This window comes from Gopherus evgoodei, chromosome 3, assembly GCF_007399415.2.
Source record: "Gopherus evgoodei ecotype Sinaloan lineage chromosome 3, rGopEvg1_v1.p, whole genome shotgun sequence".
NCBI classification, from domain to species: Eukaryota; Metazoa; Chordata; order Testudines; family Testudinidae; genus Gopherus; species Gopherus evgoodei.
Window position 1 is genome coordinate 81503999 of NC_044324.1, and position 17069 is coordinate 81521067.

The following is a 17069-nucleotide window of genomic DNA, read 5'->3' on the forward strand; positions in this document are numbered from 1 at the left end:
AAGAAGCTTTATTTATTTTCCATTAAGGAATCAGGATAACAATTGTCTGTGTATTTACTGCAACTGACTTTGGCTGTTTTTCCTCTGTGCAATTAGAAGGATCAGTTAACACACCTCAGAAGTTTACTCTTACAACAGTTTTAGTATGGGGATTTTTTCCCCTTTTAAGTAAACAGCACAGAATGCATTTAGACATTCCTTAATCAGTTCTGATTGATTTACAGCCGTATTTGGGTACAGCTTTGGATTTTGGAGACCTTCATTACTTGAACCACCAATCTGTGCAGGTTAGTCTATTTGCAGATGGAATGTTAAGCTAGATCCCATTACATTTCAATCAACGTCCAAATCCACACAGGTTACTTTTCATTTTGCATTCAATTCATTTTTGTGTAGTATCATATTAGGCATAAAGTCTGTGACAATTTTAAGACTTTAGGAAAACCATGCCTGCATTCTTTCTATTATGTCTAGTTATGTATTTACCCAGCAACTTCTTTTCCAAGGTTACATCGGGCAAACATGAAATTATATTTATGTTGATTCTACATTCAGTGTACATTTTCCCATTGCAGTTCAATTTCATTTATCAGTTTCATTTATTACTTTGCAAACATACTGAAGGCCAATTGTAAGTACTGGTGAGAACAAACTACAAATGGCTGCACCCTGTTGGTTAAGCAACATCCTTCACTATTAAATCCATGACTGACTTACTTGTGCATGCAACATATGGTGGATCAGAAGGTGCTCTATAATAGCTATCATCACAATCACATCGGGAAGATCCTTCCTTGTCAGAGAAACTGTGAGTAGGACAGCGAGAGCACTGTAGATCTTGAGAAGATGATTTGTAGAATCCTCGGCCACATGCTAAGGGAGAAGAAGAAAATCTCAGATTTACACTTGCATTTGCATCTGTCCTGCTTCCTTCTCCATCTCAGTTATATGGAGAGTGTACACTTCCACAGCACTGATATTGTTGACATCAAATTACTTCAGCAAAAGCAAGGCATTGTGCTCAGCTACATCATGACAAATATATATTATTCTTCATCTTGTGCCATTAACTTGATTTAGTGGCATGAGCTGCAATGCAAACATACACTACAATTGGACCAGCAGCTGGTGGCCAAGTATTTTGACTGTGAAGATTAAAGAAATATGACAGCTAGGACCAAATTCTCCACTCAGACACATCGAAATGAACTAAAACTGGACCAGAACCTCAGCTGGTATAATCAGCATAGCTCCAATTTAAATCAGCTAACCACCTGGCCTCAGAAGTGCATATCTACAGGCATGATGAACCACTGGGTAAATTAACTCAGCAAAAGTTCAAATACATTGAAAGTCTTAATAGAACAGAATGAAAATCACGGCTTCAATCAGTACCGGTACTTGTGTTATAGGTACACTGTGGGCCATTTGGTGGCATTTAGCTACATCCCTCAAGGGGAGGCACAATACTTTCCAGAGTTCCCTAGTACACAAAGTGCGCATGCTACCCCATTCTTCTAGATCATAGAATCATAGATTATCAGGGTTGTAACGGACCTCAGGAGGTCATCTAGTCCAGCCCCCTGCTCAAAGCAGGACCAAACCCCAACTAAATCATCCCAGCCAGGGCTTTGTCAAGCCTGACCTTAAAAACCTCTAAGGAAGGAGATTCCACCACCTCCCTAGGTAACCAATTCCAGTGCTTCACCACCCTCCTAGTGAAAAAGTTTTTCCTAATATCCAACTTAAACCTTCTCCACTGCAACTTGAGACCATTACTCCTTGTTCTGTCATCAGGTACCACTGAGAACAATCTAGATCCATCCTCTTTGGAACCCCCTTTCAGGTAGTTGAAAGCAGCTATCAAATCCCTCCTCATTCTGGATTAAGCAGTCTGTTTTCACCAGGGTGCCCAACCAGCACCTAAGGCCAGTAAGAAATGGAGCCTGGTCCTTCTGGCTGTCCTGGACAATTGTGCCTGGAATATAAAGAGTGGGGAATGGCTCACTGGATCCCCACTCCCACTCCTGTGCACCCACTAAAGGGCTATGGACAAACTAGCTCATTGTGAAGTTACAATATTTGTTTGCTTGCTTGATTATTGTACTAGCTATTAAACTGTAATTTTTAAACACATTTTCAATCACCAGCATTTATTTTCTATTAAACCAATCACAATGCGTTTTCTTGCTTATAGAGCAAAAACATTTAAAAACTTACCTGAATGTGATTAATGGATGTATTTTTAACCTTTACTTCAGTTAACTACTGGGTGGAAAATCAACCTGCACAGGTTATTAAACTGATTATTTTCTAAGTAATCCTCCTTGTTCCCAAACCTGCTGGAATATTTCAAATGGAGGATGGCTGCATCGTACTGAACAAAGGAAAAAGCCACCAATGGTAAACAGATTATGACCCCATTTCACCTTAAGTGAATAAGGTTACAGGGGCACACTTGCTAATATAGCAACCACTGTCAACAGAAAACACGCAAAAATGCAGAATTCCTCTAAAAGCTTCTCAGGAAATTCAGGCTCTTTCCACTGCACAGCTTCATTCAAGTTCTGTTCTCCAATAAATCAGGCAACCACAGCACAGACAATTTAACCTCTAAGCCACTGCTTATGTGTGTGAAAAATGTATTGTGGGTGAAGCTTAATATCAGGTGTTAAAATCTTCACTGGGAAAAGCTAGTTAAATAGTCCTTATAAATCCACAGAAAAAGCATTTGCTCTGGTAGCATTCACATTTGATTGGTGAGGCTGTCTCACAGCAGGTACTGAGTTACTGATTTAAAAATATTTACATGTGGTTTTGGAGATCAGATACCACAGTGATGGGCATGGTCTAAAAACACTGGGCCTCATTCAAAACCCATTAGAATCAATGAAAAAAGAGTCAGGTAAACTTCAGCGGGTTTTAGATCAGGTGCATTGTAGTGTAGTAGCCATTCAATTCCACTTAATGTATAGGAGTACTATGCAACTCGGATATAAATTATACAGGTCAAATTTTCCTCACTTGGACTGATAAAATCCACTCTTGATTTAGTTCATTACACATGAAACAAATGAAAAATTGTCTGAAGATTTACCTCTGATTTTTTTCAGTTTTCTACAGAAAAAGCAGGTCCAAAAGACAATAATCATAATGACACTTTGGAGTTTGTCCTGTTTAAAAAGTAGGGGTTCTAAGCCAAATTATCTGCTTGATGTCAGTGAAGTTGCATTCATTTACCTCAGAAGAGATTTAGCCCTATGTTTGGAAAATATATGTTCTCTGTCATTGATTGTATCCCTGCAGGTAACATTCCTAATATAGCACCATTAAAAACAAACATCTAACAAGAATTCCTTAGTATGCATTCATCAGAGCATTTTGGAACAAACCTTTGGATAAACTTGACACGCTGAGTTTTCAGATTATGCTAGGAGTTCAAATTTAATGCAGCATTAGTCTTTTTCTTCCTCTTTCAAGATTATTCCAAGATTTCCAGGACAAGGATGAAGGGCACAGATGCTAAACTGTTTTGTAAATATGAACTATAAATAAATATTAATGCATTAAACTTACGTCTATTATTCCAGCACACTCAATTAAGATCCAGCCACCTGACCAAATAATAAGTTTCCTGTCTTGTCTTAGCTAGTCAAGTTCCTCAGAAGATGAGGAAAGCATTGGACAAACACACGGCATCTTCCAGCATGCAGTCCTCTGCAGAGCAAAGAGCAACTTGAAAGGCACAGATGCCTACTGTGAATCCAGTCTGTCCCTCTCAGCAGGGAACATTACAAAGCAAAGATGTCAAAAGAAAATAGAGATTTCAGACAAAACAACAAAACAAACAGAAAACTCCTTTACATTTTTTTTCCCTGATGGCTTGATCTAGACATGTATATGCTCAGTCACTTGTTATTTAAAGTAAGTGTGCATTTCTTATTATAGATCGAAGGATGTGAATGTCTGCTACTAGTCTAAGTGAATGCTCTTTATTCTTGTGCAGTGCATACCAGAGGCAGCAGGATCAGACACTTATTGCATCATACTACTATCTCCATCATCTTTAGTTCTAATAAGAGGCCCATGTGATGGCATTTAATTACTATTCCTTCAGCTTAAGCACCCCATAAATAGAGAGCAACATTATTCCTGCAGTGCATTCCTTAACAGCCTTAAAAAGGTGCTTTCAACTGATTCTACCACAAAGTCTAATAGCAGACATACCAATATCACACACAAAAAAGTTTTAAGAAATTTAAAAAGGGATATTTTCAAGGTACCATACATTATACTAAAAAGGGCAATGCTCCTCTTTTTTCTGGTGGAATTAAAGAAACAAATTAGCTTATTGCTATTTTTTCCTTTCTAAATTTGGTTTCTGTTCTTTTAAGCTAAGACAGGAAATTATCTATTGATTGTTTTTCCCCTTGACCCAATCCCCCTGAATTGTCAAAATTTATTTTTTTTAACTTATAAATCATTAAAATATATATTTTGATCTAATGGAGAAAAAATGACTAATATCTCTAGATGGTATTTGAAAGGTCTGTGGAGCTGGAAAATTTACCTTTTTCAGCAACAAAAGTTGGTCCAATAAGAGATATTGCCTCACCCAGCTTGTGTCTCTCATTAATTGTAAATAACCATTTACCAAAGAAATGCTAATGCTATCCGCAGACCTCTATATATAGTATTATACTTTTGTAACAGCTACTCTGTAGCCAACGCTGAGGTGATGATTTCAATTTAATCCCCAGTTTGCTTTTGATCCCGTATCTCTCAATATTTTGATACTTTGCCTCGGTAGCAAGTAGCTTTGTTTTAAAATTTAAGATTTTGCATATGTGGTGGTCCTAAATGGGAAAAAGACAATTTGCTGTGTTTAAAAAGTAACAGGAGTCACATTTAAATGTGGCACATAGTGCATGATGAGCAAAACAACAAAATTATTGTTCATGCTACATTAGCACCTAGAGGCCCAACATAAGCTCAGAGCCCCATTGTGCTAGGCATTGTATTAATATGTAGGAAAAGACAGCCTGTGTCCTGAAGAGAAATAATAGAAAAAAGCCCGAAAGGGGGAAACAAAGGCACACAGAATGAATGCAAATTGTCCAAGGTCAAATAGTACATCAGAGCTGGGAACAGAACGGATGTCTCCAGAGGCCCTCTCCAATGTATCATATTCCAGTAACTCTGGGTATCTCCTAGTACACATATGGCTGTACAGGAAATTTAAGGAGTGAATCTCTCTAGTCTGGCACCCTCAAGACCTGACTGGTGCCAAACCAGTAAATTTTCCAAACCACAGGAGGTCAATGCAGAATGCCAGCGGGTCTCCATAGGTGCAGAAAGTAGGGATGCGGGGGTGCTGAAGCACTCCAGGCTTTGCGCCCAGCATGGCTCCCTGCCTGTAGTCCCTGCTGCCACCCAGGGTCCCAGTCGCCAGCCCCCTGACCAAGGGCTACGATGCCGGCCCCAGGTCCCAGCCGTCAGCCCCTTGCCCGGGATCCCAACAGCCGGCGGCTCTGCTGCCACCCAGGGTCCCAGTTACTGGCCCCAGGTCCCAGCTGCTGGCACCTCTGCTACCGCCCGGGGTCCCAGCAATCAGCTGCAGGGCTCCGCAGCCGCCCAAGCTCTGGTCTCAGCCTTATCCCTCTCTGAGTACCTCACTGCCCTGGGCTAGGACCAGCTGGGGACAGCTGTGGAGGCCAGGGCCAGGGCCAGGAGTGGAGCCCAGTGGCCAGGACCCTGGGCAGTAGCAGAGCCCCTGCAGATGGCGGCTGGGACCATGGGCAACAGCAGAGGGACCAGGCAGGGCGGCCAGCAGTTGGGATCCCAGGCGGCAGCAGGGCTCCACTGGGTGCAAAGCCTGAAGGTGCTGCAGCACCCTCTGGCACCCCTACTTCCCGTGCTTATGGGTCTCTTATTACATTTATCTCACCACTGAGGTCGCCTAGCCAAGGCTTACGGTGTTAGTGTTGTTACCCAATTTTACTGTATTGGCACATGGAAATAAGTAGATAAAGCATAAAAACATAAAATATGAAAAATAAATAGATAATAATACAGGCAAATCTATAATTTACTCATCTAAAATGATTCCTTCCAAAGTGATGTGACAATAACTGCTAACTCAAGTTACATCTAGGGTCTCTGCTGTAGGTATATTCAGAGTAGATGAAGCGGAGGCAACAGGACTTCTTACTGTGGAGTGCTGCTCCACACTCCTCTTTGCTACCTTTAACCAAACTTCCAGCGGGGCTTGTCTCATGTATTTTGGTTTTTCTTTAATGAGTTTTTCTCGTATCACGTAGAAAGACATGATCGCTTGCTCAGAAATGAAATGTCTTTGCTCCAGTCCTTCTATTAAATTTGTTGCCAACTGAATGTATTTATCGACAGACATTTTTTCTGTGACATACTCCTCATCATCTTATCACCGTCACTGGCTTCTTCCTTATCTTTGGTTTTTCCCTGCTGTACCATTCGCACAATTTCTTCATCCATCATTTGATTAGCAATTGGTGCATCTGTGTTGACTTTCATCCAGTCTAGTAAATTTTCCTCTCCCAAATCCTTGGCTAGTTCAAGTACCACAGCATGAGACATACCACTGGTATACTCCATTAACTCACTAACAATTTTTTGGTTTTCAGACCCTTCAAATCCAGTGAACTCACACTTGTCATTGACATCAGGATTATCCTTAAACATTAGGCCTTGCCACAATTTGTACCATCCATTCCTCAGAGTAGGAATTACTCTTTTCCAGGCTCTAGCTAGTGTCCAAATCATATCCTTGAGATTAAATTATTTCCTAAATGTTGTCAAACTCTTCCCATCCTTAAGCAATACTAGCAATTGGTGCATAAACTTGGACCTGTACATACACTTCAGGGATCATAAAATACCTTGATCACAAGGCTGAATGTCAGGTACAGTTTGGGGGTAAATACAATCCCACCATGTTATTTTTGACAAGCAGCTCTGCTTTAGGGTGGGCAGAGCAATTGTCGAGAATTAGTACAATTTTGCACTTCAGATCCAGACCTACTGAGATGAAATGGGCTCTTGCCTCCAGTATAAAATACTTCTCAAACCACTCAAGACATAGATTAGTTGTTATCCATCCCTTTTTGTTGCCACAGTAGATCACTGGGAATATTTTCACCCCTCTGAATGCCCTTGGGTTTAAACTTTTCCCAATAACCATGAGCTTACATTTGAGAGAGCCTGATCCATTGCTACAACCAAGGAGAGTTACCCTGTCCTTTGACTCCTTCATACCAGATAGTGGCTCCTCTGCATCACTAGCCAACATTTTTGTAGGCATACAACACCAATAGAGAGCAGTTTCATCGGCATTATATACCTGCTCTGGGGATAACTTCTCATATGCCACTAACTGTGCAAATTTATCAACATACTTAGTGGCAGCTTCCGTATCTGCACTTCTTTTTTCACTGCACATGCAATGCAGACTAATGCCATGCCTGTTTTGAAATTTCTGAAGCCATCCTTGCAAACAGTCACACTCATGCTGCAGGTTAAGTTCTTTGTGGAATATATTTGCTTGTGCCATCACCATCTCACCTGAAATTCTAACACCTTCGTTCCTACGAAGCTTGAACCAATTTATAAGCGCACTATCTAAATCACTGCTTTTTCCCTCCTTCAATGTCTTACGAATACTCATACTGTTTTTAACTGTCACTTTTAGCAAAATACTTAAGGATTTGATTCTCCTGAGTCTTCAAATCATATACTGTAGATCAGTGCTTCTCAAGCTATCTGATGTGGGGAACCGGCAATTTTTTTTTCCAATGTGCCAGGGGACCGGTGCCATATTATTATCCTGTTCAACGCTCTTATGAGGAAACTCACCACGGACTGGCAGCCGACGGTCCGCGGACTACCACTTTGAGAAGCAGTGCTGTAGATGACCCTACATTGTTAAACTCACACAAAGCACACACCGATATGCCCTTTACCAATTTCTGCAACAATTCCACCTTTTGCTATATTGATATTGACACATGCTTACGTTTAGCAGCATTACCAATACTTCCACTGCTTGCCAGTCTCTTAGAAGACATATTTATGGGTAAATCTGAAGTAAATACAGCACAGAACACTGAGAGCCAGGACTGGAAAGACTTTGCCTGACCACGGGAAACTTGGGCCCACCCATGATAAGCAGACATCCAGCTAACTAAAAATCATGCTTAGGAGCCGACTCCTCATCTTTCCAGGGGGGTTCTCGACCCCACCCCCTCTGCTCGAGGCCCCATCCCCATCCACCCCTTCCCCAAGTCCCCGCCCCGCCACTGCTCCACCCCCACCCCACCTCTTCCCTGCCTCCTCCCCTGAGCGCACCCTGTCCCTTCTCCTCCCCCTCACTCTCAGAGCTTGAACGCTGCGAGTCAGCTGTTCGCAGTGCTCCAGAAGTGCTAGAGGGAGAAGGAGGAGTTGGTAAGCGCAGGGTCGCTGGTGCATGAGAGGCATGGGGGGAGCTTGGTGCCAGTGGGTCTCTGCACCCTCTAATTTTTTCTCATGGGTGCTCCAGCCCCAGAGCAGATGTGGAAAGCATTATATGGCATTTTGGAGTCCCACTTGTGGGAGACAAAGAGGACAAAGAAAGCTGTTAACTTAAGTAGTATACATTTTTGATGCAACTTTAAAAACTTTTCAGTGTAAAAGCTATGAAAAGCTAGGTGTATTTTTTATGCTAGTACAGCTGGGTTGGAATTTAAATTGGGAGAATATAGGAAAGAAGGATAAATTAGCAATAAATCTTGTTCAGATAATAGGAGCAAAGATGGCAAGTATGACTGACATTAATGATACATTCATTCAGGAGAATTATTGTTATGAAGAAATGTGGAGAAATTAGGGAGAGCAGTTAAATTACAGAATCAAAGGGCATACAACCACTCTTTCTACCATTTTTGGCATGGTGGATGCTTGATTGAACATGGCTTTTTGATCATAACTTCTCAATCTGCATGAAAAATAAAACTTAATACGTTGCATGTGGTGATTGGAACTTTAATTACTGTTTGTCACCAATATATAATATTGGAATAATCACTGTAAGAAAACGAATAAATATACACTGCATTATCAGAATAATAGAGCTTAATCATTAATTCTTGATATGTCATGTTTAACTGACCATCCCATCAAATGCAAATCATACTGGTACAAATACCATAGTTTGATACATAGTGCAGATTAAAGTAATGTTAATAAAACAGTAGCCTCTAAGAAGTTAATAATCCAATGGTGACAAAAAAGTGGACCTTGGTGGAAATGAGGGTTAAACTGCTAGTAATTTACTTACGAATGTGGGAAGAAATCCTGGTCCCACTGAAGTCAATGGCAAGACTCCTATTGACTTCAGTGGGGCCAGGTTTTTCACCGTTAATCCTCTCCTCCTGTATATTTTGAATAAAAATTGATTTGATCAATACGGATTCCCATTTACCTTTTAGTTTTGCTCTGTTCAGTTATTATTTTTCCTTAGACAGTGGCTAGAATTTTTGTTTTGTTTTGATGTGGACATACTGAACATAAATATCCGTTCTCCAGATAACGTAAACGAAATCACAAGACCACTTTCTTGCCGGTAGACATTAAGGGTAATTCAGCTAAATCTTTCTTGTAGAAATTATGTATATGCTAGGAGTTTGTGCAGATGTTTCTTGGTTGAAGTCAAGCAGCTGCAAGGAGCTTATTAATTATAAAACATAAAATGGATTGTTCTGTAATTTTAAGTCTCGGGGGTTCTAATACATTAAAATTAACATACATATAACTCAGGACTGGGATGGATATTGCTAGATTATTTATTACAGATGGACACTGTAGTTAATGCAGAAAAAGACTGGCCTTTCTACACTGGAACTTAAAAATACTTGTATCATATTAACATCTATGGTTCTATAATTCAGAACTGAAAGCACAGCTTGCAGAAAGAGTACTCACACTGCTAGTATTGCTGACCTCATCTAGGATGGACAGGTCCAGAATCTTTATTTTAATCCTATTGACAGTGCCTCAGTGGGAGTAATTACAACCATCAGCCTCAAATCCAGACCTCCTGTCACTGATCTATAATGATTTCTCACAATGAAAATGAACAGCAGACTGGGAGGATGAAAACAACATGGTGTAATGATTATATTAAGATTTTTTGAGATCCCTTCTGTATTATCCTGCTGCAAACACATGACAATTTGGCACAGGACATATAAGATTTGTAATCACATGGACAGTAAATATATAGTTATAAACAGAAGTTTTTAAAAGAAAAAGTTTCACTCTTACAACATAGACATGACTGATAGTTTTAGAGTCAGTCTATTTGCAAAGTTTAGGTAAATAAAAGCAGATCATCCTATAATAACTCTCAAATGCAGAGTTCAGTGCAAAAGGGGGCTGGGAAAAAATCCAGCAGCAAAGAGAGACTTTATAATCCCAGATCCCCTTTTCCAGTAATTCATGTGCGTGTTCCAGTCATGACTAAGTTAGACAGTGTAAATTACTTTTATAGTCAGAGATGGCATCTGTTATGCATTCTATGGCACCTAATACATAGTGTTTTATAAGGATCCCAGACTGTAGTATTTCATTTATCTAACTACTATACAATGATAAATGTCTAGCTGAAAAAGATGTTTATTTCATCTTGCAAATGTTTTTTTAACTGCAATAGTGTCTAAAGATTATGTATGTTTCAATCAAAGAATTATGTTGTATGGTTTAGCCAGAGTAAACACAAGACTTTTAATGGTGCATCAGCAATAGTGTGAATGACATATCTAAATAGGGCTGTCCTGTGACTGCATACCATCACTAGCAGAATGTTTGCTGTTGCCTGTCAAGAATCTCTCTGACTTGATATTCACCTCCCAAACCTAATAAACCCTTGATGTCCAAAGCCTTCCTAATGTCTTCCCTGAGATGTTCACATAATGCTGTTTGCACAAATTTTTGAACATTTAAATAATACTATAGAGGGTTTTTTTAAGATTAAATGAAAAATCCTACTTCCTACAGATCCTCTTAAATATGAGGTTCCTTCTGATACATTTAAAATTCAAACAGTGTAGCAAGATGCCAGATCATTTATTTAACTTCTCTAGGAGCAAAGAAATCCAATAGTCATAGAGCAATACTCTCAAATGTTTTGCTGGCTTATACTTAAACAATCACAGAATATAAAGCTTCTTTTCTTGAGTGGGCAAGTCAGAGAATACACAGTTTCACTGCACTGCAACAACAGAACTACTTAGAGCCTAAATACTATGAATGAAAACACTGTAATAAAGAATGTATTTAAATGGCAATTAAAGTGACATTAGTGCAGTCTTGAACAAAATTAAGTGCTTGGACAAATTTCACTGTTACATAGTACCTAATGCTTACCCCCTACATTTTCAAAGTATGTAAAGATTTAGACATGTGACCTCACATTAACCTTCATGGGAATAGCACAGCTAAATTACCACGAACAGCTTTGAAAATTTAATGGGTGAAACTCCCAAGAAAAAGGTAAATGAAAAAGGCTGAAACTCTGGTAATGATGACCTTCAAAAAATGGGATGGCAAAAGAGGAAAATATATTAGTTCTTTCCATTTTTGTTTTTTTTAATGAAAACACAAGGATCAAACCTCCAAGATGCTCGTTCTAATGCTTGAAGTTCACCACACACTAAGTGCTTTGCTTGATTGGGCCACAGAACTCAAGCACCTTGCAGAATCATACCCATTAAAAAGTGCCTAAAAGTTCAGGGTTTTTCCAGTTCCTCACAGAAATTTATTTTTCCCTGCTGGAGTCTACTGAAGATTCTATGTTAAACTGAGGAATTAATGGTACTATGATATTACAAGTATGGAAGAAAAACATAATTAATTGAAATGGAAAATGTGAGGGTTTTTTTTACTTAAGTAAAAACCCTGGTATAAAAATGACTATTGTTAATTATTTAACATGCCTAGTCTTTAAAAACTTGAGCTGATACAAATATTCTGAATTTAGATTCTTTTCAAAATTATTTTTGGACTCAATTAGAAATTCTAATGAATGTTAATATTTCAACAAGAAAATCTGGTCAAAATTTTCTTAAAGAGGACAAATTTTTCATCAAGACTTTTGTAAATAATTGTACTTGTTCAGCTCTAATAACAGCTGAGAAAACTCCCACTATATGTTTCCAAGTCATGAAAGAAGTACACCAAGGAAAACAGGGAAAACAAGACGACATTCCTGATATTCCAGAGGCGAAAAAAAAGGTTAAAAACCAACCAAATAAAAATATAATCTTTCCAGGTATCCTGTATACAAAACACTCACTTTAGGTTTGTGTGGACTAGGATAAACAGTTTTTTTTAATAGAATATTAGCTAGCACATTGTAACTAACAGCTTCTAAAACTCTAATACAGATGAGCCACATTTTACTTCAGTGTGAGCTGCTAAATACAACTTCTTGTATGCTAGAATTTTAGAATTCATTAGTTGAACATGCTAGCTAATATGTTCTAATAACAACCCTTTATCCTATGGGTGAAATTCATAATACCGGGGATACAAGCTCTGTGCAGACAGTATGTGGAGTGGTGGGGAAAGTGAAATGCATCCCGCAACGGAATATCAGGGTACAGAACTACATCCACAGCCCCACCAAAGAAGAAAGTGGATTCCTCCTACCAGAACCTGATCCATTCATTTGGAGACTGTGTGCCTCCACATTTGCTTGGAGGGCCTATCCATGGAGAAGTCTGAATGAACTAGAGGGAATGATGCACTAAGACTCTCCCCTCCCAACTCTGTCTTGGCTCTCTCATTTCAGCTACTGGTCCATCCTTCTCCTTGCTGAAGGCTCTTCAAAGGGATTCAGAGCAGTATGGTTCCTCCATGAGCAAAGGGTGATAGACACCATCAGAGGACCTCAGGGGAACAATCAACCCCTAGATTATTATGCTCTCACAGTGAAGTTTTATGATTATATAACACAAACGCTGACAGATCATTTCGCTATGTTGGTTTTAGTCACTAAACATTGTTATAATGAAATAAAACTAGCTACACAAACTCAAACTTTCAATACAAATACAGTGACATTTTCTAAATAGACTCACGAAAGGTTTTTGCTGAATAAAGGTCACAGATTTGTTTCAGTGTGTAGCAAGAAACAGCTCCAAAAACAAACAAAAAGGCAAAAAAATTACCAGTGAGGAAATCAATAAAATAGATTATTTTCATCAGTTATTCCTTTGATTATAGCTTGGATGAACAAAGTTGCTTGAAGCTTCCCAGTGAGAATGATCCACAAAGCAGCTACATTTTGTGCTCTTCTTTTTCAAACTCCACTGCAATTAAACTCCAACTCCACCAAAATCAGTGGGGGTCTTTGCAGGCCACAAGTGTCTGTCCATGCACAGGGGTCTGTCCATGAGCAAAGCACAATCAGGGCCTTAGATAGCAAGCAGCGTAGGCAAAGGACTGTCTTCTTTTACGTCCTACATAGCATCAAGATTACTGCCAGAGCTCAATAAATAATACACAGTAAGTAATAATATGATTCAATTTTCTGAAAAAAATAAAAAGGCAGTCAAAGCTGACAACTGTTGTATTTGTCTGAAGGCTTTATAATGAACTACAAAATATCCGTAGTTTTCACAGCCAGAAAGGACCACTAGTCTGACCTGTACAACATATGACATAGAATTTCACTCAGGATGGCTTTAAAATATTTTTATTTAAGGAAGAAAGTTCAGGTAGAAATACATAGCAAGAGCTGAAACTATAGGTTACCATGTGGCAAATTCTGGGCAGCAATTTTTTTCCTAACACTATATGCTCAATTCAAAAGCAAACAGGCTTTGCTGATGCTTCTTGTTACACAGCCTTAGAGCAGGGGTGGCTAACCTGTGGCTCTGGAGCCACATGCGGCTCTTCAGAAGTTAATATGCAGCTCCTTGCATAGGTACCAACTCCGGGGCTGAAGTTACAGGCACCAACTTTCCAATGTGCTACAGGGTGCTCACTGTTCAACTCCTGGCTCTGCCCCAGGCCCCGGCCCTACTCCACTCCTTTCCCCCAGGCCTCCGCCTCTTCCCCTGAGTCTGCAATGCCCTTGCTCTTCCTCCTCCCACCCCAAGCCTCCTGCACACTGCAAAACAGCTGATTGCGGCGGGTGGGAGGCGCAGAGATGGAGGGTTAGGTGGTGATCCACAGTGCTGCTAGCAGGTGAGAGACACTGGAGGCAGGGGGGAGCTGACAGGGGGTGGGGCGGCTGCTGACATGTTACTGTGACTCTTTGGCAATGCATATTGGTAAATTCTGGCTCCTTCTTGGGTTCAGATTGGCCACCCCTGCCTTAGAGGCTGCTCTCAATTCAAAGGGGACTTCTGCTTTGGCAGCTATCTCTAATTTAGGCATTATGCTGCTGTCAAATAGTTCCCCCCTTTCCCAGAGCTACAGTGACATACTCTGTAAAGATCAACACTTTTGGCAACTGGGTGCATGAGAATGATGTCAGAGAACACAGTGAACAGGTGGAAGGTTTATTCTTGTCTGATTGGCTTTAGAAGATCCATACAGTCTGTAGTAGCCTTTCAAAATGAAGTCAGACAGGCAGAGCACCCAAAACACTATCGTCTCCTTCACTATGCTGTGAACAACTGAAGTCTGTGGCTAGGCCTTCCATATTCCTCTCATCAGATCATGAGAGGGAGTGTGAGGTTGGTTGAGGGAAAATTCATGACATTCTCTTTGTGGAGCTTCTTCCAAATTCTTCTGTCAAGGGAGGTGAAGGGGTAGGAGGGCTAAGGGAGGAGTTTTTCTCCTTGTAAAAACAACAGGGAGCTTACTCCCCAGCAGTGCCCTGTATAATTTGGGGTCTGCCAGCACTAGAGGTCTATGTGTTCAGATGCCCTGTGCCTCCATCCTACCTGTCCACCACAGCTCTCCTCTGGTTCCCCATTAGTACAGCTCTGTCAGAGCCAGATTGAGACTGGGCTTCCCCAAAAGGCAGCAGCCCCTTGAACAACTTACAAAGGGAGGCTCCACTACTCAGGTGAGCGCTTTCAAGAATTAAGGCACTCTCAGGTATAAACTTCTGAGCACATTTCGCCAGTGCTGGCGGGGAAGGACATTCTGAACACTCCCACTCTTCCCCAAATGTGGCCTCATTTTTTCAGTCCTGGATTCCCAGCCCTAGAGAGGCTTTCTGCAGGATGTGAGCGTTCTGTCTGAGGGCTGTTGACCTCCTTATTCCACATACAAAGGATGACATGCATCACAGTGATGCGGGGGGGTGCTCCCACACCCCTAGTTTGAAGTGGTTTCCATTAGGCACAGCGTTTACAGCTTGATTCAATGGCTCTCAGCACCCCACTATCAAAATTGTTCCAGCACCCCTGACATGCATGCATAGATCTCCAGAGGACAATCTCAAAATTCTGCTTCACTGCATGAAATCTCTGTCACAGATTGAATTACAGGGATTTTCTTGAGAAAACTAAGGTAACCCGTTTCAGGATAAACTATTCTGTTTAATTAAAAAAAAGCAGTAAGTGTAGATTTTTTTTAAAATGCTTTGACACGATCTATTTGAATTAGATTTTTAATTTAATTGTAGTAATGCTTTATGATGAGCCAGCAAGAAATACATCCGGAGGGCTTGTTCATAATGTAAAACAGCAGCAGACATCTCTATAGGTTTTCCAATTGAAATGTAATTAAAATAATTCAATACCAGATTTTTGTTTCCTTTGGATAGTGTGACCTACTGTTAATGTTCTAGGCCTTGATCCAGCAGAATATATCTGCGGGATTCTAGGCTGTCCCCCAGAACTATACAGCTAGCCAACCTATCGAAGAGAAAGGTCATCGTGTTGTGACAAGGAAAAGCAAAACAGGCCATTCTCTGCATCTCTGTGCTGGGGAATGGAGGACCTGATTAAGGCCCCAATCCTGCAAATATTTATTCATGTGCTTAACTTTAAGCGGTAGGTCATCTTATTGACTTCAGAGGGAACAGTCACAGGCTATAGTTAAGGAAATGCGCAAGTATTTGTGGTTTTTGGAGGGAAAATTATGTAACTGAGCTCCCCGTACTCCACAACTAGGTCTAGTTGGGCGGGAGGACTAGAAGGTATGGGGAAGGAAATAAAAACATTAAACTTTTTCAAAATATGGGCCCACTCCAAAACCCACTGAAGCCAAAGGAACTTTTGACATTGAATTCAGGAGGAGCTTCATCATGCTCTACGTTTCTAATAGTATAATAAAAAATTGTTAGATTAGGTTTTATTAATAATCTAAAGAAATAGGTAGCAGTTTCTGAAGAGATAAAAACAAATCTAACATGTTCATTTGAAAGAAATTCAGGAAGAAGGACATTATCATGGTAATATACTAGTACAAAATGGAGTTAGAATAAAATGTGAACAGATTTCTTTTTTCTGGGTTTGCTTCAGTAAGACTGTGGTACTGGAAAGGGTGATAACCTTATTTGCTGAAAGTTTTCATGAGGGAAACTTCCCAGAATCTCATAACTCTGCAGATCCAAATAGTAAAGCAAGAGGCACAATACTATGAAATGAAGCTGTCTCTACTAATTGCACACCCTGATCACCACTATATCTTATAGCTGATAACATATCAAATCTGCCTGGCTGATCCTGAGGATATGGAAATGTCACTTCACACTAAGCAGCTCAGAGAAAATAGGGAGGGTAGTAAGGCAGTTCAAAGATAGCACCCATCTGAAATGATAAAAAGCATGCAGAGGAAAAGCAGATGACAGATTGTGAAAACAGAATAATCACAGATGGAGGCCAGGTGGGTGGGTCAAACAAGATTTTTTTTTTAAATGGTTTATTTTCATACTTAAATAGCACCCTGTTGTGTAAATGTTCAACAAAGAACTGATAAGAAAATGTATTTGTAAATGCCTTTGAACAAACAAAATGTCTTGTAGTCAAGAGGGGCTTAGTTGTATATAATTAAGGGATAATGTGCATGGTTGAAGAATATGAAGCAACACATGG

General features: G+C 40.1%; 1 protein-coding gene across 2 annotated transcripts in view; it reads right to left on the reverse strand.

Annotated features, from left to right (window-relative positions):
* Positions 1-17069, reverse strand: part of EPHA7 (EPH receptor A7) — a 184562-nt gene that overhangs the window by 108464 nt on the left and 59029 nt on the right. For both annotated transcript variants that reach the window (XM_030555964.1, XM_030555963.1), the window contains exon 4: positions 718-873. In XM_030555964.1, the coding sequence (XP_030411824.1) occupies positions 718-873 (156 nt within the window). The remainder of the gene's footprint in view (positions 1-717; positions 874-17069) is intronic.